The sequence below is a fragment of the Lytechinus pictus genome, unplaced genomic scaffold (genome assembly GCF_037042905.1).
Source record: "Lytechinus pictus isolate F3 Inbred unplaced genomic scaffold, Lp3.0 scaffold_19, whole genome shotgun sequence".
Lineage (NCBI taxonomy): Eukaryota > Metazoa > Echinodermata > Echinoidea > Temnopleuroida > Toxopneustidae > Lytechinus > Lytechinus pictus.
Genome location: NW_026974140.1, coordinates 11,586,211 through 11,611,192, shown reverse-complemented (window position 1 = coordinate 11,611,192; position 24,982 = coordinate 11,586,211). Strand labels below are relative to the sequence as shown.

The 24,982-nt window shown below is 34.6% G+C and overlaps 2 protein-coding genes across 2 annotated transcripts in view; both read right to left on the bottom strand.

Annotated features, from left to right (window-relative positions):
- Positions 1-761: 761 nt before the first annotated feature.
- Positions 762-11,323, bottom strand: LOC129260660 (signal peptidase complex subunit 3-like). Its single transcript, XM_064114585.1, has 4 exons — positions 10,633-11,323; positions 6,562-6,706; positions 5,797-5,912; positions 762-3,972 (listed from the first exon to the last, which is right to left on the bottom strand). Exons 1-4 carry the CDS (start codon positions 10,773-10,775, stop codon positions 3,843-3,845), a joined length of 534 nt encoding a protein of 177 aa, XP_063970655.1. The 5' UTR covers positions 10,776-11,323; the 3' UTR covers positions 762-3,842.
- Positions 11,324-12,701: 1,378 nt separating this feature from the next.
- The window catches only part of LOC129260905 (ubiquitin carboxyl-terminal hydrolase 12-like), a 28,628-nt gene continuing 16,347 nt past the window's right edge, over positions 12,702-24,982 (bottom strand). Inside the window, exons 5-11 of the mRNA XM_054898906.2 lie at positions 24,100-24,260; positions 21,305-21,381; positions 19,127-19,210; positions 18,490-18,622; positions 17,952-18,016; positions 16,868-16,946; positions 12,702-16,255 (exon numbers count right to left, since the gene is read on the bottom strand). Of these exons, the coding sequence (XP_054754881.2) occupies positions 16,151-16,255; positions 16,868-16,946; positions 17,952-18,016; positions 18,490-18,622; positions 19,127-19,210; positions 21,305-21,381; positions 24,100-24,260 (704 nt within the window). The 3' untranslated portion in view covers positions 12,702-16,150. The remainder of the gene's footprint in view (positions 16,256-16,867; positions 16,947-17,951; positions 18,017-18,489; positions 18,623-19,126; positions 19,211-21,304; positions 21,382-24,099; positions 24,261-24,982) is intronic.

The window sequence follows — 24,982 nt, the reverse complement described above, 5'->3', positions numbered from 1 at the left end:
AAAAAGCGATCCTCCTAATTTCTGGATATACCCCTGCTCCATCTTTGAGTTAAAACTAACTCATGGAAGCGAAATATTGTGATGAAAATATGTTTTACGTAAGTCAATCCCACAGAGATATGATGTAACTCGATAGCCAATACATGCAAACATGTGTTGTGTTGCCCCTGAGCCCAAATAACCAAAGAACTTTCCTTAAAATCATTTTCCTCATGCCTTGTTGAGGAAACTAGTACGTTTCTGAAAATGTAACATTATTTCATCGCACAAACGAGGGAAAATTAACATAACTTCATGCTTGACCGCTCTCAGATGCATCATTCCATCATTCTAATTTGAGCTTTGTTAATAGATCAAAGTCTCATTTCTCTCTTGCTTATATAAATAAGAAATGATTCAAGCTATTCAACACTTAATTTCGAAGAAATCTCGATCTTGATCTTGACCCTAAAATTTTTCGGGTCACCCTATATCAACAAGTACAAAATTGAATTCAAAACAAAGGACGGGTCTTCTCAGCTTCATCCCAAGTACATTGCAATTTTTTAAACCCTCCAGTTCCCCTTTCTCTACCTCTACGCTCTCTCATATCTCTCCCGCTCCCTCTTACTATCCCCCTCTTTCTAGGAATAACACTCCCCTTTTTCCTTCTTTAGACGGGGAAGAATTAGAATTGTACTTTGTATTTTTGCAGGGATTAAAGATATTAAATTTGCCATATTTGGAAATGCAACAAAGAAAGTGAAAGAAGTAACCTAATGTATATTGTACAACATAATATATTTGCACTTTATTAGAAATTCTTAACAATGCAGTAACCGCATAAAAAGTGTGGGAAGGAAAAAAATATTGTGAGAAAGCAAGACATTATATCACGTAGATAAGAATCAAACAAATGTCACCGATTTGCTGATAATAAATACTACTCATGGTCATGTTACATTTATCAAGACCCACAGTATGGTGCATACGTGTAACAGTCATATTCTATTACCTTTGATAAATGAAATAAAAAAAAACAACCCAAAAGTCAATACAAACATGTATACAAGTGCATACAGCGTGATTTACTAATTGTTAATGGTTTGATCCTCTTAAAATAAATTAAATTTCTTTGGCCCTTCGTTATTGGTCCAATCTATCAACCCTAATCATATCAGATGGTATGTTCAACTTTGATGAGCTAGACTACACCCTCTGTGATTATAATTTAAGTTCATTATCTTTCCATCTTAATTGTTCTACACTGAGTAATTTGTCAGGTGACAACAATCCACAGTCATGAAGAGTAAATGTTGAATTCAATTATTTTTTTCTTCGCATTAATCTGGATAATGACAAGGGCTGATGGTGACACATAGGGTGAACAACAGATGGCGCTATATAGAAGTATGAAAGAATGCCCATGTGCTAACCTGCCTTCACATTGGGTGTATCACACATTTTTTAGTTTTATTTATGACACCACATATAATAAGTTCAAGAAGCAGATGTTTGACTAATCTCAAATTACAGATGAGCTGACACAAGAGGCAAAAAGAAGTAACACTGACAAAATCTGAAACATGAATTTAAAATGCTACCAAATCTACAATAAAAGTGAGAGAAAGACATCAAAGATACTTGTCTAAAGTTATTCATTCATATACTTCATCATGAAATACTCTATAACAAGTCCAAATGTAGGCATAATTTTAATATATCATTGATTTGCTTCAATGACAGATAAAATGTCTACAAATGAAGCCATACAATCCTTAACTTTTACAAAATACACCATGGGTGTATTTTTGCTGCACCAACAATTTTAATCAGAAATCTACATGTGTTAGAAAAGACCATTTCTCACAGAAGCAAATACTTGGTCTCAATCTAAAGAAAAAGACACTACTGTACTTCTAACTCTGCAAAATTTGCAGAACAATAAAAAAGCTACAAAGCTATTTGCTTGCTGCCGGTTCCTTGTACAAAGAAAAATTTATAAGAAAACTCCAATATGATTCAACTTGTGCAAGGTGGATTTCTAACTTCATGAAGACAAACGTTAACAAGTTTTAACATGTGTTATTATAATATAAATAATGAAATCTTAAATGATTTATTTATTGAAGAATAATTACTGAGAGTTTACAAAATTAATATGAATAGACTGCATCTAACCAGCTATGTGTACATGTAGAAATAACTACATGTACTCTTCCTCATTTCCACACAGCTATTAATAAATAATCAACATAAATTAACAATCGTGTCTCAGGCCATGTCACATCAATTTCAAACTGAAAAAAATACACAAAAGGGAGTCAAGAAAGAAGACATTAAATTGAACATGTTCAACAAAATCAAACGATAAAGTACCCACAAATGTAATTCAAATTGTCACCTTTCATGGCAAATTACAATGCTTGTGCTGTAGATTTTAAATAATTCCACAGCCTGTCCATGTACAGTATATGCTGTCATTTTTTATCAATGTGTTTTCTATAGCCAGTGCAGTTTGTATACATTTTTTTCATAACAGTACAAATGACAGGAATATTATACAATGTATGTTATAGTCACATACTGAAACATCATTTCAATTAGAATCAAAATCTTATTATGCTATGGTCACAAATACCTTTAAGAACACTGTACGAATGATTCCATACCATTTATTGCTATGTATTAAAATTGTTCGTACGATGTTTGTAAAGGTATTTGTGTCCCGAACATTACTTTCTTTAAAAAATGGAACAAATCCAAAACCCGTACAAACATCTGTTTGTGTGACAATACAGGGATGTGCTTGATACACATACAATTTTTCAATAATGAGAAAATACAATGTACCATACATAATTTCATTCTCTAGCTGCCATACCTGATTTCCTCAGCAATCTATTTCATTGAACTAACACTATTATGGTAATTAAAACCAAGATGGTCACTACCATATTCCTATCCCTTTACCATGGAAAATTTGACTTTGAGAACTGATCTATTTTCAAAATTACAATAAAGGTCAATTTTAATGGATTCAATCAAAACAATTTTCTGAAAATAAAACCAAATGATAGAGGTGAAATTCAATGACAATAATTCACAAAAATGCTAAAGAAATCCTCTGAAATGATCTCCATAATTACTAGAAAATTCCTAAATTACAAAAGTTTGAGTCACGTAACCTTTCACAAATATGTTTCTGCAAAACTCTAAATTCTAAAAGACATGTACTGGGGAGATTGCTTTTCATGAAATGTCTCAGATTTTCTCTGACAATTGTTATAAGCTACTATAATCCTTGTAGCTTAATGGCTGAGAGCATATTTCTCAGATGCTTTGTGAAAAGTTCCCCAGATTTACTTGTATTCTAGTCACAAGAACGACACCAATACTTGATAAACAACAGACATATGCCATTCCCTCAAAGGCAAGAGTTTCATAGAGATATTGTGGTGTCAGTTCAAAGTTCATTGGTGACTAATGTTATACACAGAATAGAGCACCACAAACGTGATGACATAAAAAAAAAGAAAAAAACCCCCCAAAACAGGTGCAGGTCAACTCAGCACTTAAACAACTCGGCCCCACTGAAAAAATTGGGTGCCCACTTGTCCATCGTAAAACCTAACCCTACATGTATGGTAAGATTGATATTAAAATATAACAAATTAATTTAAGCATATCAGACAATTTAGCAATCAATTTGTATTCAATACAAACATTTGTCAACAAAATAGCACTCCCATGTTGGACAACTCGGCACCTAATTTTTCGACATGGGCCGAATTATCTCAAGTGCTGAGTTAGCTGGCACCCGACAAAAAAAACAACCCTACTTAGTACTTACTAACTACATTCTATATCCTATGTGTTGTATATTCACTGGGGAATGCAAACACATCTTTACCATTACCGTAAACTCTAGGGAGAAGGCCAGCATTGGGAATGATGTTCCATGATAGTGTCAGGGTTATGTTTTGGTTGTTCCTGCAAAAATAGAAGAAGACAGTAAGAAATCAGCTAATCAAGCTAATGAGCACACCCGGGGGGGGGGGGGGGGGGGGGGGCAGTCACATAGTGGTGGTATGGGAACGTGCCGCTTTGATGACCCCCTTTTTCAGTTCTCTAGAAACTCTGAATGACAAAAGGTCCGTTCAGAAGCTACCCCGTCCCGCTAGCAAGACCCCTCCTCCCCCTTTACAAAAGAGCTCAGTTCCCCAGCCCTTCCAAAATTATCCAGCGCAAGTACCACATGCTAGAGATGCATGCAAGGCTTAACAACTCCCTCCATAAATAGCCGCTGGTAGTTCCATGCATGGCTAGCGCCCACACATACATGCACAGCGCTAGCATGCACCGTTCCTACAGTGCCGCGATCCTGTTCCGTAGACCGATTTTCATACCACCCGGTACATATCTAGTTCCGAAGACCCCATATTTTACCCTTGTTGTCAGTTCCTTAGACCCCCATTTCAGGGTTTCGCCGAGGCACACCCCCATCAAAATATAATTTGAGTGCCCCCCCCCCAGCATACCTGTAATGACCATCATTGAATGTTGAAGATCAAGATCATAACCAATTTTTACACTTAATAATATATGCACCATCGATATTGATTACAATAAGAGGCTTATTTTTTGTTAAGAGTTGACAACTTCTTCCTGTAAAGTATGTGTCTTAAGAGAGAATGAAAGAAACATTAAACTGAACAATACATCCCAAGTGCAGGGCAGAATACAGATTGATCAGTAGAAGTAGCAGTGAGATCCCAGGAACACAAGATATACAATGATCTTGATCTTTGACCTTGTAACCCCAAAATCTAATCAGGGCCCGTAACACAAAGACTAGCGATTAATCGCCAAATGAAATGGCCTATCGAGATCATTGCTGCATGTGCATTTTGCTCAGTAAACTGACAAGGAACCAATCTGAATTTTTCTTTCAAAGTCGTGATTAATCGCTAACCTTTCTGTTACAGGGCCCAGATCAATATCCCTCAACCATGGATACTGTACATGAACCAAGTTTGAATAACAGTTCTTCAGCTATCATAAGAACATGATTTTTCATTGCATATAATGACCTCTTATCTTCAACCATTGATCCCTTTCAAAAAAATATAATCAGGTAATCATTCACTCCCATATCTTTACTTGGAGTAGATCCATCAAACAATTCTTTGACTTTCATGAGAGGAGATGGGATGGAGGGATGGATAGATGGACAACTGAAATTATAATGCTTTCAGAACCATTGATCAGTGGGCAGAAGCATAAAAAATAATACTGACTGAAAGTTTTTTAAGAGAAAAATATTTTGAGTACCAGTAAATCTTTTCATACAAACTTTTAAAGATTCATAACTTTCCTATTAATTGCATGATTTTGCTCAAACTTTCACCAATCTAGTACTTTGATCTTTCTCGGTTTTTTTCACACAACTTTAAACTTGAAATAGATTCTCATTTTAAAGATATCTAATCTTTTTTTTATGGGGAGAAGATTGTAATTTTATGACCCCTATACTTGTGAAAAGATCAGAAATAACTTGAGCTACCTAACTCACTGTACCAGTGAAAGACATTCTTCACCTCGGAACAAGTATTTTTGGCTACTGAGAGTGAGATAATGATTATTAGAACATACATAGTGACCTTTGTCATGATACTCTTTTCATCCAGAGTAGGATAATTCCTTGACAGATATCAAACATCCCATGAAAGCTGATGATAATATTGCTTTAATTCAACACTTTGTTCCCAGCTAAACAATCACTTTCACCAAGTTTTACTGATATCATATACTCACTTTAATCCATGACCATCATCAAAGAAAGGATATTTAGGTTGTATCCTGTTGAAATTGATATTAGCATTTGATGTCCTCTTGATGATCTTGTCCCAAATAACCACTTGATTCAGTTTCTAATAAAATAACAAAGAATATACTGGTGTGTATAGAGACTTGAAACACGACACATTCAGTGTTATCAAGGTCATATTTAACAATGACTGTATGAAATGAAAGAACACAAAATTATATAAAAACTTTAATTACCTATTTTAACAAGATAATTTACGACTCTTTATATTACAAATTAATACATCTTCCAAAATTCATCTGAATGAATTAATATGACATAAAATCTCCCCTTTCACTTTTTTTTCTTTAACCAATCAATTTAATTATGTTCGAGTCAGATACATCTTAAGACCTTGTGCATTCATTAATCTTTAAGATGAAATAAAATTTGGATTGAAGAGGAATTTATATTTGAATGAAAGTCCTGAAGATGCAATTTTACCATGATTATTGAATAAGGGAAACAAATTATCTACAAATGACAAAATTTGAGATGTAAACAGATTTTTTACTTTTGATGGAAATTTTAGGCCATCTTGCTCTTTTAAATAAAACTTGTTTAGACAAAGGAAACTTTCATCATAGATTTTTCATTGGTGCCTTTGGGAAATGAATTAGTCCTTAAATTGTACTTTACAAAAGGAATACCTGAAAATACTTAGCGAGTCAAAGAATTTGAAACAGATTTGGATTCATATTTCACTCTCTTACATTTTGATTGGTCTCATACTCTGCAGTTAGATAGATGAAAAGCTGTTTGGTGTTCCAGTTGAATAGAGGATCTAAATTGGCTTGAAGGTCAAAGTAAAACCCTCCAAGATCTGCATTCTCACCATACTGTGTATATGTGTGCCTCCTGCAAAGAATAAAAGGGATACAACTTGGGTTAAATATAGCTCCTTGAATCTAAAAAAAAAAAAAAAAGAGCATTCATGCAACAAAATAAAATAAGGGGTTCTGAATTCTGAATACATTTTGCACTCCAAAGTAAACTAGCAATCATGGTGATCTATGTGCCAAAAGCACATAGATCTACTAAAGAACATATCAAAACCTTCTTTACATTCTGACTTTACTTTTGAATTTTTGTATGTTAACGACCAGCCAGAAAACTTGACCTTAATGTCGATTAGCATATCGATTGTGCAACTGCTTTCATTGGAAAAAAAAGTCAAGTAAGCCACATAACCATCAGCAAATTTTTCCTCTCTGTTCGCTAGAACAGATTATCAAAATCTGTCTTTTCTTTGTAAAATGCTAGATCTATTCTGATAGCCATTGTTTGGTTAGACCTGGGGGGTGTTTCACAAAGATTTTAGTATGACTTAAGTCGCACTTAAATACCAATGCGTACATGATATGCAACGCGCAATCTTATTGATAGACATGCAGTAGTGCGCGTCCTCATGACACGATCTGACCAATGCGATCAAGCCTTTTATACCGTACGCAACTCAGTATTTAAGTGCGACTCTAAGTCATACTTAAATCTTTGTGAAACACCCCCCTGGGTAAACTTAGACCACACTTTTCTGTAGCGCCAGTTCAAGTTGTTGACTCATTTTCAAATAAAAAATTATTTTTATCCTGAGCTTTGAAAATTTGTCATATAATCAACTGAGTCATGAAATGGGAACAGGAAAATGTTAAACCTAGGTTGAATTATCAGAATTCCACCTGTAGGTGTAAAATTTTGCCTCCCAAAATCAGATCTTGATAATCATAATTTGTTAAAACATTTTGAATGGTTATCAGTACATATTTACAAGGTTAAAATGTACCATCAGCCAGTGGGAAAATAGTCTTCAAGACCTTGCAAAGCGCAATTGATCAAAAGAAGAAATGACGACAAGGGTCTGGAAAGTAACCTCACGTTTAGCGACACTGAAATGCCTCTTGGATTGGCCTAACTCTGGACTTCAAATAGTAAAAAAGTTATCAACCACCATTTCAATAAATAAATTTTATAAGAAACCGTTAACCTCAGTGACAATTCCTGGGCTGCAACTCACTGCCATGACATTTCCAACTTCAAGTTCAAATTTGAAGAGCTCACTCACTGCCAATGGCTGACGGCACTGGAATTGGAAATGGAATTAACTTTAAAACAATCATATCATCTACTGATCTAGATAGCTGGCAGCCGTCTGTTTCCAGGAGTTTTTAAACATTTCTTTTATTTCTCCTCGTACACAGACGGCTCGCGATCGTGCAGCCACCATTAGGGGGTTTGCAATACAAAAACTCCCCAGCGGGGATCTTTTGATTTTTAGGTTATAAAAACACATTTAGATAAAAAGTACTGCACCGATAGCAGAAGTAATATTCTGTATTGGTCTGAAATGCACCAAAACGGGGAAAAAATAAACTTTAGAAGGAAAAAAAAACAGTGACATACTTTGGCTATCGTGCAACTCCCACTTCCCTGGTATATTTGGTCTCTGTAATTGGTGAGTGGAGCCAACTAAGTTCAGCGGAACAACCAATATAAGCAGTAGAGGTGGTGGTCAGAAAAATTGGGATCGTCCCAGTTTACAGGGACTGTCTCGGTTATGAAAGATTTCTCCACACAAGAAATCTAGGATAGTTCATTCTCTCGTCAAGTGCTGACACCAATCAAGTCTTGTCTTGTCTTTCCGTTAATGCCCACAATCATTATATTGATTATGGCATATGAACGTCAAGATTGACTCGACCTTAATTTTACCGGGACCGGCAGGTGCAATACACCGGGTGACCACCCTTCTGTTTGACAAATAGTGTATTGGTTTTAACGTGCATAGGTTATGACTCTCCTATACACGGGACCAACATTTGCGTCCTTTCCGATGGACGGAGTGTTTTCCAACTGCATTCACACCTGCACTGAATACAGTGGTGAGGCATGAACACACACTGCTATAGCATCAGATTTTTTGTTAGACGCGTTTCGGCATGAGCGGGACTTGAACCCCTCACGTTGAGATCTACAATCTTATCCGAAACATGTGCTCTAATGACTGAGCTATGCTGCCTCCCTAAAGTACGCTACATGTAGTCAATGTAAACATATCAGGTTTCATAACAAGATTATTGGAAGACAGCAAGTCATGAAAAATAGACGATGAACTGGGGAAAGTTGAGGTCACTGAATTTATTTTGCGCACTCTCAATTCTTGTAATTGCCATCTATGTCCCGCAAGGGTAAGTGAAGAAAAAAAAAACAGTCCTCATAAACAAGGACAATCTCAATTTATCAAGACATGAATTGTCTTGGTTTATGTCTGAGGATATCTTTGTTTTCTGGGACAATCCCAATTTTCGGACCAGTGCCTCTCTGAGTCTGACTCTGTCAACAGAGAGCGTAGACCAAAAGCTTCGGTCTCTGTTATATTGGTTGTTCTGCTGAACTCCGTTGGCTCCACTCACCAATTACAGAGACCGAAGTTCTAACTCGATCTCGACCTGTATGGCCATACGTTTATGTTCCGATAAACCAGGGAAGTGGGAGTTGCGCTTCAGCCGAATTAAGTCACTATTTTTTGTTCCTTTTATGTTTACTTTTCCCCATTTTGGTGCATTTCAGGCCAAAACGTTTAGACCCTATCATTATTTTGGTCCAGTTCTTTTTTGTTTTTATAAAATAAAGACAAAAATTGATGAGCCCCATCGGGGAGATTTTGCATTTTTAACCCCCAATGGCGGCTGCACAATCGCGAGCTGTCTGTGCACGAGAAATAAAAAAAAATTAAAATGTTAAAAACTCCTCAACGAAACAGACGGCACAAGTATGGCAGTGTGTCCAAACTTCGCGCGTGTCCATACTTCGCGAGCGGTCATTATCTAAAAAACTAGCCAATATCCTTAAAATCTGACATCATCAACGTGAAAAGCGACCAAAAATTACCCTATAATGTAAATTTCTTTAGGATGAGTTCAGTATTCATGAAAATATTGGCAAAAGATCGGCAAATTTGTCATCGCTAGCGCCCGTTTTGAAGAAATCAACAAGCATCACGATATCACCATTTTGCAAGCAGAAATCATAAAAAATGTGAGTTAAATGTGGTACTAACCGATTCCATAGCATTTTGCCATCAATCTGATATATATATTTCACATTTTGAGCTTGATTTTTTGTTTAAATCTCCACAAAAGCTTTGGTGCGCGAAGTTAGGTCACACTTTTTCTGAACGGTTTTCCAGCACAGCCCACATTCGCCGATCGGAATAGAATTTTGAGATCGCGATACCGGCGAAACCCCTTGACCTACTTTACATTTTCGTCCATGATCTTATAGTTTACGATCTTGCCGTCAATGTGGTAACTATTTCTTGAATTGGTTTTGTATAAATTATGAATATTTTGTGAACAAAATTAAGCCTAATGAATATTTTTGAAATGTGCGCGAAGTTTGGACACCCCATCATACTTAGAGACTGAACTTCTGAAGCTTTTTGGTCTAACAATATAACTTATTAACTAGTCTAGGCCCTATAATTTATTTACTAAGTCTAACTCTAAGACTAAGTAAGTACGGTAAGTAAGTTCCCTTTTTTAAGAAAAAGGCAGTAGGCCTAGGCCTATTCCGGAGGAAGAATTTAGATTAAATACAGAGGCTTAAACCTGCATTCAGCTAAGAAGCATCCATTAATAATTGAGTAGGCCTACAGACGGCTGCCAGCTGTCTAAGAGACTAAGACTATCCCAATTCCAGTAATGAATGAATGAATAAATTACAAGTCTACAAAAATGTCGATGCGTGGGACCGAAGTGAAAACAGCTGCTTTAGCCTTTACTTACACTGAATGTTTCACCGTTGTAATTTTGACATCTTTCTTTGTGTCCAAGCCTACAGTTGTTAGAAAACACATGAATGTCAGTGCTGCCAATATACTCAGCGTAAAGGCAAATATCGTGTTTGCTCTGGATAATAATGTATTCATTTTTTTATATTTTGGCTTCCTCTCTTTCCAATTCCGCTAATCAGAAAAACAATAAAAAACGTGTAATTTTAACACGCCCTCTACAACCATCATTATACAGGTTTAGAGATTATTTTTGAAATAATGTACATCCTTTTGGTTTATTCCCGTTAAAATGATAAATAGAAAAAATACGATACGATAAATAGTTAATTAAATATATAAATAAACAAATACATAAATAAATAGATACATAAACAAATCAATAAGTACATGAATAAGTAGATAAATAAAGTAGGATTAGAAAGATAATAAATTGCAAACAAAATAAAAAGAAATATAGAGAGAAATAAATGAATCAATTAATTTCAATTGATAAATGAATAAGGGCTGACGAAAAATTCTCACGGAACTTTTCCACGTAAATTCATACACATTTGTTTTCCCTTTTGTGAGGGGGGGGGTGGGTTGTCAGGAAAGAACAATGATTTCAACAAAGTTCACCACCTTCATTAGCTTGCTCAGAAAATTCTTCATAGGGTTGACCGTAGACCCCCCCCCCCCCCCCCCCCATCTGATTTTATATATGAATTAATGAAATAGATTGGCTCATCATATGAAACCCCACTATTACTGGAATGAAAAAGAAAAATTATTTGAGATTTTGTAAAAATAACAAAAATCATCAGTGTTGTTTTGTTTAATGTTAGGCAGGATCATGGGAAAGTTGCATGAAAAAATAACTTTTTCATCTTCTACGAAAAACAAAAAAAAATTTACTGTGTGTACAATGTTTACTTTCTTTAGGTGAAGGTTACTTTTCTTTAAGAAAGTATTTTCCAAGATGGGAAGCCCTACAATCCCTTTCTTCTGCGATATAAGAAACGTTATTAAGATTAAAGGAGAATGAAACCCTTGAACCCAGCTGAATCCATATAAAAGAGAAAAATCAAAGAAACATATTGTTGAAAGTTTGAGGAAGATTGAATGAATAATAAGAAAGTTATGAGCATTTGAATATTGAGATCACTAATGCCATGTAGATCCTCCCATTGGCAATGCGACCAAGATCTGTGATGTCACACACGTACAACTCCCTCATTACTTTAGTACTTATTTCACTTATATTCTCACTTTTATAGAGCCTATCACAAGGTGAGGTGTTCTCTTTATGAGAGGACAAGTACAGAGGTTTCACAACATTATATCATTGATGAATCGTTTGTCATATGATTAGAATGAGCAAAAAGAGATGTTTTGGGGTACATTTTCAGTGTCCAAAACTGGACAACTCTCCCCTTTTGGACACTGAAAATGTACCCCAAAACATCTCTTTTTGCTCATTCTAATCATATGACAAACGATTCATCATTGATATAATTTTGTGAAACCTCTGTACTTGTCCTCTCATAAAGAGAACACCTCACCTTGTGATAGACTCTATAAAAGTGAGAATATAAGTGAAATAAGTACTAAAGTAATGAGGGAGTTGTACGTGTGTGACATCACAGATCTTGGTCGCATTGCCAATGGGAGGATCTACATGGCATTAGTGATCTCAATATTCAAATGCTCATAACTTTCTTATTATTCATTCAATCTTCCTCAAACTTTCAACAATATGTTTCTTTGATTTTTCTCTTTGATATGGATTCAGCTGGTTTCAAGGGTTTCATTCTCCTTTAATGATCTCTTTCTTGCTCGCTTTGCTTTCTCTCCCTCTCTCTTTCCTCCTCACTCTCCCTCTCACACACAACTTTGCCATCAGAACTACCGGTACAATATGCAAATACTCTTTTATTTCCCTTTTGGATTAAGAAAAACACAAATTTGGATATTAAAACAAGTACATTTCTAAAAATGCTACTTGAAAATTATCATCAACATGCTTCAGCATCCTTCACAATTAAAGTACATACATATAATGAACACTCAATCACTCATAAATTTCAACCAGTACAATTTTTCTTTTTAATTTGCATATACTGAAATATTTATTTAATCTTTTTATAATTCAATATATAAATTTTCTTAGTCAACACTAATTATCTCCCCAACACAGGAGGGAAAGAACATCCACATTCTTTTTATAATCCTTGCATACTGTACTAGTTTGGCTGTGTAATACACAAACTTACAGCTATCATTAAGAAACTGAATACAATGCACAAGAGGCACTACTGTGGAGCATCAACAGGTCAATGAACTTTTTGAAAAACAATCTAAACACAGGTCACTGAACTTCCTACTCATGTATTCAGTTTGAGAAATGGTTAATGCCATTACCAGGTAATGGGTGGCATTTCATACAAACAAGTATATCTAATATTTCTTACAAACTGGATCTTTGTAAGCTGAAATGAAAAAAAAAAGAATATGTCTCTGAATATACATGAGTAATCTGTTCGGTCTCAATACAACCCCATGTTATGAATTATAACATTAGAAGTGATTGCTGCGTAAAGCATGATCATTCCAAAACTATGATAAGCCAATACATAATACTTTGTAGACCCAAATATGGTTTACTGTGCATTGTTATAGATCATTTAAACATGAAAAGATAATAAGGAGGAATAATTAAGCACTGAAATACTTTTTTTCTGTTTCAACAAGCAGAAAACTGTGGTCTTGTAATAAAAACTTACATTTAAAACAACAAAGGGTGTACATGTGTTCTAAAATATTAATTATTGGAACAAGGATTTGTTAAGGTAGCATATAATACCAAAAACAGTCTAATCTATAAAACATTACAGATTGTATCTTATAATTCTGAATGGGTAGCTTCTGAGAGTAAGGGGAAAACACTGGTGTAGTTGACCATCGGACCATCTATACTGGTATACAAGTGGAGACCCAAGAGTGAAATAAAAGTGCTTTCTTTGTGACAGGGTCATCACACGAGACACCTCACAAACACCTACTAAACATTTTTGTACTTAAGGATGTCTACCATGACTAATAACAAAACATATTGTTCGAGCAACGTTCACCAATACTGCTTTCATGATCATTTGTACGATAGATGACTTTATTACAATAACAATCAGTAGCCCAATATGTTTCTAGGTCTTGCTAAAAAGCAAAGCTGTTGCAATGACCTAATTGAAAATGAGGTGATAATGTTTGTAATCTTCAAGATGCTCATGACAAAGATAAAGTACTTAGGAAACATCGAGACGGATTAACAGAAAGAAAAATTAAAATCAGAAAGTCAAGTACAAAATCTGAGTATGCATTATGCTGAGAAAGTAGCTTATCTGTCCATACACAGTCTATGGCTCCCTCATGATAATAAGCATGTTCTTTAGAAAACAAAATGTTTTGAAAAGTGAATGTACGGCTTAACTAAATCAATTAAAAATATACCCCTAAACAACTCCTGGGACCGTAACATAAAAGTTAACAATTGAATTACGCTTGATTTTTAAGATTGATTGTAAATTGTAATCAATGCAATTAAAATCGTTAAAAAAATGTTCTATGATCATTGTTAAGCTGTGTTACAGGCTCCTGGTGTATATTAAGTTACTCATAAGTCTGAGAAAAGATGATGAGAGTAATTATCAATAAAAGATAATAATACAATTACACGTATTAAATAAAAGTTCAAGTGGGTGTTTCATGAAGGGTTAGGGTTAGAGAGAATATTTTGTTACATGTCATCATTAAAGAAAAATATTGTTATCATTGTTATGGGTAAAACCCATGTGCAGATTCTCGTAACTTTACATTTTTTTTTTTGGCTCGTCAAATTTTTGAGGGATGAAATACCCTTCATTTGGGAGTGATAACCTTTTTATCTTTTTTTCTTTTTTTGGGGGGTCATATCATCCGGATGAAATCGCACCCGTAAAATTCTGACTCTGGATCCGTGCATGTTCACCCTTTTGTCATCTTCATAAAGTAGAGGAATTAAAAATTTTGAAAGCCTTCTTGAACTTTCTATTGTTGGTCCAACTTTGTTCAAACTTTCACCTATCTGCTTTGTTGAGTGTTTTTTTATCATTATTTTTCAACAATATTTTGAACAATGAATTTATAAAGCCATAAGAGATATCAAGGGAACAAAGAACATATATCAGGGCTTAGAGCAAAATTTAAGTCACACATTACAGTACATGTACATCATGATTCTGGATTATTTCTTTCACTCAAAATAATAACTATCCAATAGTACTACCAAAGTGGTGGCTGTTATAAATATACACATATATTGCAAACAAAAAGAGATTAATAACTGCAACATATTCTATCACATACTTCTTGGCTATCAAACTAAGGATGAAAAGAAAATCTCTATGAGATTAAAACAAATGGCACTAAGTTTAAAATCCCATTGATTTGACTAAAGTATCTGCAAATGGAACCTTAAAGGAATATAATAGCATATCTGAATATTTATTTTTTCTTAATTTTTTATTTATAGCATTTTTTGTTACTTTCTACCACAAAATAGTTCTGTGATATAGACATTATGTACATAATATAGTAAATTACATACAGCCAGTCTGCATTCTAAAATGGCTGAAAAATTCCATAAATATATACATACTTGTTGAATGAGAAATAGTCCATTCACATCACATGTACATATATAAATATATATATATTAAAAGTACACAATTTCATGTAATCATTGTCAAATGTCAATATTCTTATTTCCAAAATGATGATCATTATAACTAATGTATCTTATTTTGCTAGCGCCCAAAACGAAATATAAAAAGCCGACGGAAAAAATAATACAATAAACAGCATTTTCATGTTAGTGAACTTTCGTTTTAAAGCAAAGGGTAATTCAATATACAAAAAGACTGCTCCTGAGACTAGATTATTATCACTTGTAACATATTACAAAAAACATACAACAAATAATTCAAGGGTGATCTTTATATCTTTGCTGATAAGTCGTTATCTATGTAATTCAGTATGTTTTTTTTTTAATTATTAAATACAAATTACTATGGTGAGAACTACCTCAGAAAATTGTAGAACAGGTAAAAATCAAACTGATAATATCATCATACTTTTAGATTCCATTTTCTTTTATATTCATGTGATGATGCCCTTTCCACATATCCTCAATGCTCTCCCTGGTCAACTGTAGAGAGCAGCAAACACACGGATATATGTTCTCCTGGTCTATAATGCTGACAGTGGTTAGTTGAGCACTCTCATCTCCTCTCCTCTCCATCAATAAGAAATCTAAGGGTAACATCAGGGAGGTGTCGCATGGCTTGGCTACACACAAAGCTATGATAAACATACCAAACATCTTGAAGAGGTTTGGCAACTGTAGTTTTAATGGAGGTTTCCTTCCATCAACAATCTTCCTTGGGACAAACTACTCAACATCATTTGGTCTTTTAACCATTCTCATTGTCTGTTCTCTAAACGTCTCTTGCCTGGTAGAAGAGAATGTATCCTGAATCAGAGTTCTTTTGCACCTCCGTGGCTAGACCGTAGAATTCCTCGATACTTGAGACTTCAATTTTCTTCATGGGAAAAGGGGAAAGAGAGCACATTGGGAAAATTCATTAGTGTGGGCCATCAGGTAATGAATAACACAAACTAATTTTCACAGCACATGCCCAGGAGTCACACCATTGAGTACTTATTAACAATCTTCAAACTAAGCATAATTGTCAGGAATATACTATAAGTCAAATTATCATTACATTCATATGAAGAGAAGGTGATTTTCATGGTCAGAGATACAAAATCCCCCTCCTCATCAACATTCTTTAGCCCTGATCATGATCATGATCATCATCCCCCCTCCTCATTTCCATTATCAATGCCATCATTATCATCATTACCATCATCATCATCATCATCATCATCGTCATCATCGCCATCATCGTCATCATCGTCATCATCATCATCGTCATCGTCATCATCATCATCATCATCATCATCATCATCATCATCATCATCATCATCATCATCACAATCCTCCTCCTCCTCATCATCATTATCACCACCACCACTATCCTTCTCCTACTCCTCATCATCATTATCACCCTCATCATCATCATTAGCAGCAGCATCATCCTCATCACTCCACCACCATCACCACCACGTCACACCTATCCTACTGCTCTTACCTCTACCATGTCATCATCGAAGAGAAGCCAAAAACCAAAGCTCTTCACAATGGTGATATAATGGCCCCTATTTGGCCCACTGTACAATAAGAATAGGAATATAAAACAGATTCAGATAGTAACTAATGAATGTTATCACTCCCATAGGCTTTGTACAGGAACAACCAAATACAAGATTAACAGGTTTACTAGAAAAACAAACATCATCTTTGGCAGTGCACAGCTTTGGTAGTAGGGGGCAGACCATAAGGTGTTGCATCGTTTGATCCTCATAAAACAAGCACTTTGTACGACAATCATTTATATATTCAGAGTTCTGAAATGTTATACATAAGATGAAGCTAAGAAACCAGTAAAAGAGCATCATCTAATGAGCACTCTTTGAATGAGATACAAATCAATAATCCTGTTTTTGCCCAATGTACCCTTTTTCACAAAGTCCACTACCATCATGTCTTCATAACTCTTCCACCTATCGTCACCCCAGCAACATTTTTTACAAGACATGATCACAACTTGAAGTACATCACTCTTGAAGCCACAGTCGACCCCTTCAAGTTCTCGTTCTATCCAAGAACGATAAGGAACTGGAACAACCTACCCAGCTCAGCTGTCAACACCAAAGGAATGTCCAGTTTCAAGGAGGCTGTTCTCCCTGCCATCAGAATGATGCAGCCCCCTGTTGGATCCCATATGATTTTAAGTCAAAAGCTTGGTTTTACTTGCACTCAGCATAGCATGTTTTACTGTATATACAAAATTGCTATGTCTATCCATCACCATTTCTGCACTTCATGACACTCCTTCCAGTGGCTCACTTTATTCATCATCCCAGTATAGCTTCTGTATGAGCTGCCAAAGGGATTACTACATCAAGTATCAAGTATGCAGCTTTAACCTTCTTGGGTCTGCTCACTTAGTCAGCCTGGTGCTGACTTTCCACAAGTTAGAAGATATTAGACATTAACCTTTGAATACTGAAATTTTTAATTCCAATAGAATTTATATAGGGAGCACCCAGTTCCAGTAAGCAAAGGGTCAGCATAAATGTTTATCAAGGGTTATATCACCAAATCAACCTTACCTTCCACAGTGCACAACAACTGAAACAAGATCATACAGCTTATCAGGTGCCTCTGCATCGTCACTCTGTAAAAAAAAAATAGGACAGACATAACTATCATAGTATCAAATGTACCCTAAATACCTCAAAGGCACACTAATAACATTTTCAAATCCATATTTTGTGCCAAAGAATCCTCTAAAATATGTTAATACAGTCTTTATTTCTATTTCATCAAAAACATACTGGTACATAACAAACAATGTTCAATAATACAGAGATGAATACAACCAGAAATAACAATGATCAATTGATACATGTATATATACTAAAACAAGCTTTGAATTAATGAATGAAATGAAGCGTAAATGTGTGTGTATAAATTTAAAATATAACAAAATAACTGCATTAAACATTAAGATTGTTGATCCTCACAAAGAAAAAGGCAACAAAAACAAAACACAAAACAAGACCAAATGAAAACATCTAAGTAAATGTTGAATTAAAGCATGTTTCATTTGAAAGGCTTATGAGTTTTAAGCAATGACTTTATACATACCGTATTCATTAATCTTAGCTCTAAAGGAAACACAACTCGGTAGGAAAGTTTGGTATATCTATGTGATTGTTCCATGTACTTGAACCGTTTTAAGTGCAGCGCTAATAGTTGAGGAAGCTTCTTTACTTGCATTCTGAAATAACAAAAAATCAACAAGTAAAGGTTACTAGCAAACAATCATTTAATAAAATAGGAGAATTTCAAAACTAGCTAGGCCCAACCGCAGATTAGGCCTGAAATTGTATAAATCCCTATGGGAAAATAATTTTACACAAAACTTGTTCACATCACCGCCCTGATCTAAATGTATAACACTTGTTACACCAGAAATCTTAGATCAATAAGCTCTTGGCCAATCAAATTGCAGGATTTCAGTAGCTTATAACAGTAACCTGCCATTGATAACTAGCTAAATGAAGAATATTCAGGCACTCATCCCTATCATCACTCCATGCCCTAGGACACAGCCAAATTCATTATTTTGGGAAATCATATTTTACTTCAATTCTAATTTTGAACTTTTCAATATATTGCTTGAAGTTCAATATTTTCATTCAAAGCCAAATTAAGTCAGAGTGAAGCACCCTTTTGAATGTTTAGATTTGAAAGAAACATACAAGAAACCAAATAAACTCACCTCTTTTGTGCTTCTTGTTTACTACAACACGTCTCACAGTAGTATTTGTATTCATGGCATAATGTTTCTGTATTGCTGAAACCCCTGTTAGCATAAACAAAATAAAAATGTATTGGTAACTATGATTAGTAATCTTTCTATATGTAACACATTTTTTTCTTATAAAACAAAACTGTGCCTTGTTTAAAATAGGATTTTACAAAAACAAAACACATCTTTGAAACCAAGAATAAAGATGATGTTTTGCTACAACATGAGTTAAAATCTAATATAAATCTATATTAATTGTAAAGTCAAAGAGGGGCCTAAGCTTTCGATCCTAGCAGAATCTTCGTCGGAGGCAAAATGACAAACATAAAGTGGAACAACCATAATATAGACCACAAACAAGCTACAGCAACACTAGAAACAAGGAGACAAAAGGGGCATTAGTGAGTAGAGAAGACCAATCAGGTTAGTGAAGGGGATGAAAGAAAAGGAGTAGGCAGACACAAAGGGAAGTTAGTGTAAGTAAGGCCAAGAGGGATTAAGATAATGAGGCAGGCAACATCAAACAGGATCTGGAACAAAACAGTGATAGAGGGATGAATAACTAGAGAATTAGTGAGAGGTGGGTCAAACAGGTTACAAAGAAAGGCTTAATAAACTGGTGCATAAGAGTGGGGGGAAAAAAGAAGAAAAAGAATGGGGAACAACTGATAATGTGCAAAAGACATATAAGTATATATGATAAAGCATTAAACAAACTAAGAGAAGAAGGTAAGTGTAAATATGTATCTATAAGTGATATGTATATAAATATATCCAAAAAAGAAATGTATATGAAAAAATATATAAATATATACACATATGGTGTAACTGATATGGTAATCCGCTAGGTGTGACGGGAAAAAACATAAGACTATATAGTAGGAAAGAAAAAAAATCTGTATATGTGAAAAAGAGGAAGCAAATTGCCTAAAAAGGTAAAAGCAAATATAGAAGAGAGGGGGTGTATTATGAAGAAACCATAGTATACATGTAAATAAGCAAATGTGGTAAATCTAAAAGAGGTGAGTGGAGAAAAAACAAATATATATATATATATATATATAATAATTATTATATCGCCTGAATAAGGAAGGAAAAATTGGAGCTGAGCTTGTATGAGATATGGGAGGAAAGTAGAGTAAGAAACTATAATGTAACTATTCAAAAGAGCTGAGGGGAAAAATTATATGTATATATAAATTGAAAGTGGATAGGAAAGAAAAATCAGTCGTTCCCCTCTTGGATGTTCAGGCCATGAGGTTGGGTGGTGCGAAGTCGTCTCATCCAGAGCTTCTCCCTGCTAGTACGGACTGAGTCAGGACGGGTACCTATATCTACCTGTATCTATATTAATTGGGCATTTATACATGAAATGGTTTTATTCGCCAATCAGTTGAACTTTCATGTGCTTTAATACTGATTTCAGTCACTAATTTTGTACTTGAATTTTGTGATTTCAAGTTTTGTGATCTCATATGTACTCAAATACTTAACAAAGCCTCATTCAGATATTGTGCAACAAGATTTTGCAACATTTTTTTAATGGAGTGTACATACATAGAAACAAATCATGCTAACATAAAAAGAACTTTTCTGAGCTTTGTTGCTATAAAGCTTGCTTAAGCATTGAGAAATATCTGAAATTATGCATATGATTGTTTCATATTCCAGTAGCTACACCCACAAAACATACTTCAGATTATTCGCCATATAAACTGACCTACATGTAAGAACAAAGACTTATTAAAATATATTATTTATTATTCCTCTTCATTAAAAACTGATTTAAAAATAAAGACTTTTCAAATGAAATAATATCAATCTGTTCATTTTCTTTAATTAAAAAAATACAGACTATATCAAGAATTTTTTTGAAATAATTGCTACAATTTGAATCCATCTACTTCTGTTGAAGTATCAGACTCTCTTATCATTTCACAGGAAAGTGTAAAAATTATCCACTGTGAAAGAAGTTTCATATAACTTTGTCATTGCTATCATCCAACAGCTAAGAAAAGAACTATTTATATGGAGTGGTTGTAGTGCACTTGAAATTGACTGAGATACTAGCGTACTGTAAGACACTTCTATCCTCGACGAAAAACACCATACAATTTTTTTCTTGAGAATCATTATCACATCACTTACCTTAAACAATGTGTTATTGATGTGTTCTGCTCCACATCTACAGACAGATCAAGAAAATCCTCATCTTTACTGCTCACCTGTAATTATGAAAATGTTGGGGATACGTCAATCTAAGAACTAAATCCATGCATCAGATTACAAAACCATACATGTTCAGTACTTATGCTTATGAACTAGAAGCACACGTAAACTTGTGTAAGTCGGCCTTCAAGAAGTCAAATATTCATCCCACAAGATTCAATTTAGGAAAAGTAACTTGTAACTTAAATAATATGGCATATTTCTTATCTTGAAAGAGTAATACTTATTGAAACCTCCAAGGCATATACAATGTATATGTATTTAACAAAAATTCAACCAAGGGTCTTTGCCATACCTGAATGACGTTTTTTTTCTTATAAGTAATATGAATACCATCTATTTGGTTGCTTCATATAGTAACACGTCATGATTTTTTTCAATGGCTATTGATGAGAAAAAAGGCACTTTGAAACAATGAGTATGACGAGCAACCAGCATTAAGAAAGTGTCAGACAAGAAGTAAAAAAGGAAAGACCTGGGGCCTATGGTAGTTCCAATGGTTGTAACTCTTTATGGAATGGGCTCTTCTTATTTTAAAAATGAAATATATTCACAGAGGATGCTGTATATATCATAATTGACTCATTAAAACACATTACTTCAAAGATTTGCACTATTCATCCCAGATTTCCAATCCCTAAATAGCGCTAATAAGAGGAAGAACCTTGATTATATCCAACTCTGACGGCAACTTGCAATTCAAATTCATAAACTGGAGCACCATCCATCTGAAATTAGCTTTTCAATTCATCTTTCTCTTTATCACTACAATATTCTGAACACAATATAACTTAAACACCTGGAATTTCTTTTGTGAAATGAGTAATACTGATTGATATTGTATATCAAATGAAAGCACACACATATTAAATAATTCATCCATAAAAAATATGTGATTTTAAGATTGGTGAACCCCTGAAGTTAGCATTAGAGCATGAATTATGCTGCCAAAACAAGCTCCAACACTAAATGCTTGTTTACATTTGAAGCGCATTATTGATAGTAGGGACAGTGATTTTCTGCGATTGTGGAAAACGGCCATTTGAAACTGAAAGTGGCTTTCCAAACGAAAAATCACAGAAAACATAATTTCTCTCAAAATGCATAGAACCGCAACAGAAACTACTCCAAAATCTCAACGAAATACGAATACTAACTGGCCACAAAACACGATCTCACTTCGCTTCAATCATGACAATCCACACATAGTGAGCTGCAATCGACAACATCACTGGATCGTATTGAAAAAACAACATTCACAAGCGCAGCTCAGCGAACAAATGTTGAAGGCATGCAACACGGCTGTGTGTTGCTGCCCTCTACGTTTGGTGATGTAACAGCATGATCACTGTACTCCTCAAATCAAAAAGGGCAGATAGATGAAAGTTGTCCACTGCTCAAACGATATCCAAAAAGTCCCAAAATTATTGATGAAACTTCACTCAACCCTTAAATAATGCTATTATGTGTTATACATATCTTTTGACCCTATAACTGCAGACCTCGAAAATGCCCTAGCCCCAAAATACATGTCTAATTGTTTAGATATTTATGTCCCAGGTAGAAGAACTAGATCCTCTGAAGACCCACTTAAATTAACATATCCAACTAAAAGATAACAGACCGGAGATAGAACATTCACCATTGAATCCTCAATGGAATGGAACAAACTCCCTCTCACAATAAGACAATCCCAACAATTGAGTCCTTTATTCCATTAAAACTCTTTTGTTCTAGGCAACTGCCTTCATTTAATATGTCAATCTGATTTTTTGTTTGTATAAATAAGTTAACTGAAATTGTGAGCGCTTTGGGCCATGTGGAAAAAGCATGTTATAAATATTGAGTATTATTATAATTATTAATGAGAAAGGTGAGGATATATTCATGTTAAATGTGTTTCTTAAAATATTTTGTGTGCTCGTGTAGATCCGATGAAAGTGGATTCTGAAGCATTGTTAGTACAGTGGCAGATACAAATTTTGACCAGCATGAGTATTGTGACATCGCTACTCAATGTGTATTGATTTTTTATGTATAAAAAGGAACTGTCACTTTTTCATGTACACAAAATCTATGGGGAAACAGAATTTCCGTTTTTCAGACATGCTGAAACCGAATTTAAGATTTTCTGAAACGGAAAAGGCCATTTTTGGAAACGGAAAATCACTGTCCCTATAATAGCTCATCGCCTACATGCAGTTGCAAAGGTCCCAGCACTAGCCTCATTTCTGGTTTAGTGCTGCCTGCAACGAATATAAAAGTCAACCTAACACTAACGCTGGATGACAACACCGTACTTAAAGTCAATCATTGACATTGCTTCCCCCTTCACAGCAAAGACATTTTGTCTAATTTGCTGATGTTCCTTGGAATATCAATTTTAATATACACTGACACAACACTAAAACCACTTGTCAACAACAAACTTAAAATCAAATATTAACAATGTTTACCCCTTCATAGCAGAGACACCTTGTCTCATCTATCAACATTCCTTAGAATATCTATATTTACATTAATTGACACAACACCAACACCACTTGCCAACACCACACTTGAAATGAAACAGTGACGGTGCCTACCCCTTCATACCAGAGACATCTTAAGTCATTTGTTAATGTTACTTGGAATAATCATGTTTACATAAAGTGACACAACACCAACACCAGTAGTCAACACCAAACTTGAAATCAAACACTGACAGTGCTTACCCCTTCACAGCAGAGACACCTTGTCTCATTTGTTAATGTTCCTTGGAATATTTCATGTATCCAGGTGGGTTCCGTCTTCATGTCATTGTTATTACCATTGATGATCCCATTAGGGGTGCCGGGTTTGCCTTTACCAGCTAACTTCTCTGCTTTCCTCTCAGCTGCAAAAAAAAAAAGGAAAATCAGTTTCAGAAAGTGAATGAGAGATGTACGATATGTACAGTAAGTAATTGGGAATCAAACATAAATGTTTGGATTTTAAAATTTAACTCAGCAGTGATTCATTACTGACTTCTCATGGAAGGAAATTCCACATTGTAAGAGATGCATGTACAAAGCATAATAGTTGATAAAAATAATAAAACAATACACATTGCAACTCTTATTATATGATATTTCTTTTAAATCTAAAAGCAACTGAAAGAGTTGCACTGGTTTATCACTTCATTGCATATTAAGAATGCATCAGATATCAGGCAAATTGCATTTCATGGCTGCCCAATGAAGCATCAAATCAATTTGATGTTTAAAGAAACAGGATTGAACATTACTCCTTCTCTTTAGAGTACATATCAACTTTTGAACCCACTTCACTTTGTCAGAGATTCTCCTGGGGATTTTTCATTCATTCATTCAAGCATTCAGATGAATGATTTCATTACATGTAGGAATCACTGAGCCGAGAAGGAAAACTTCACTATTTTATTTGGTTGCATTACTTGGCAAACATTCTATTTTGCAATGTCAATATCAAGAAGTCAATTTCTGACCTAAATCTATTACAGTGTGTCAAAAGTAAACCCATTGTCTATTGAAAAAAATGGAATTCTCCTATTTACATTTATTCTGTACAGATAGCATAGTACAGTTTTAAAGGACATAA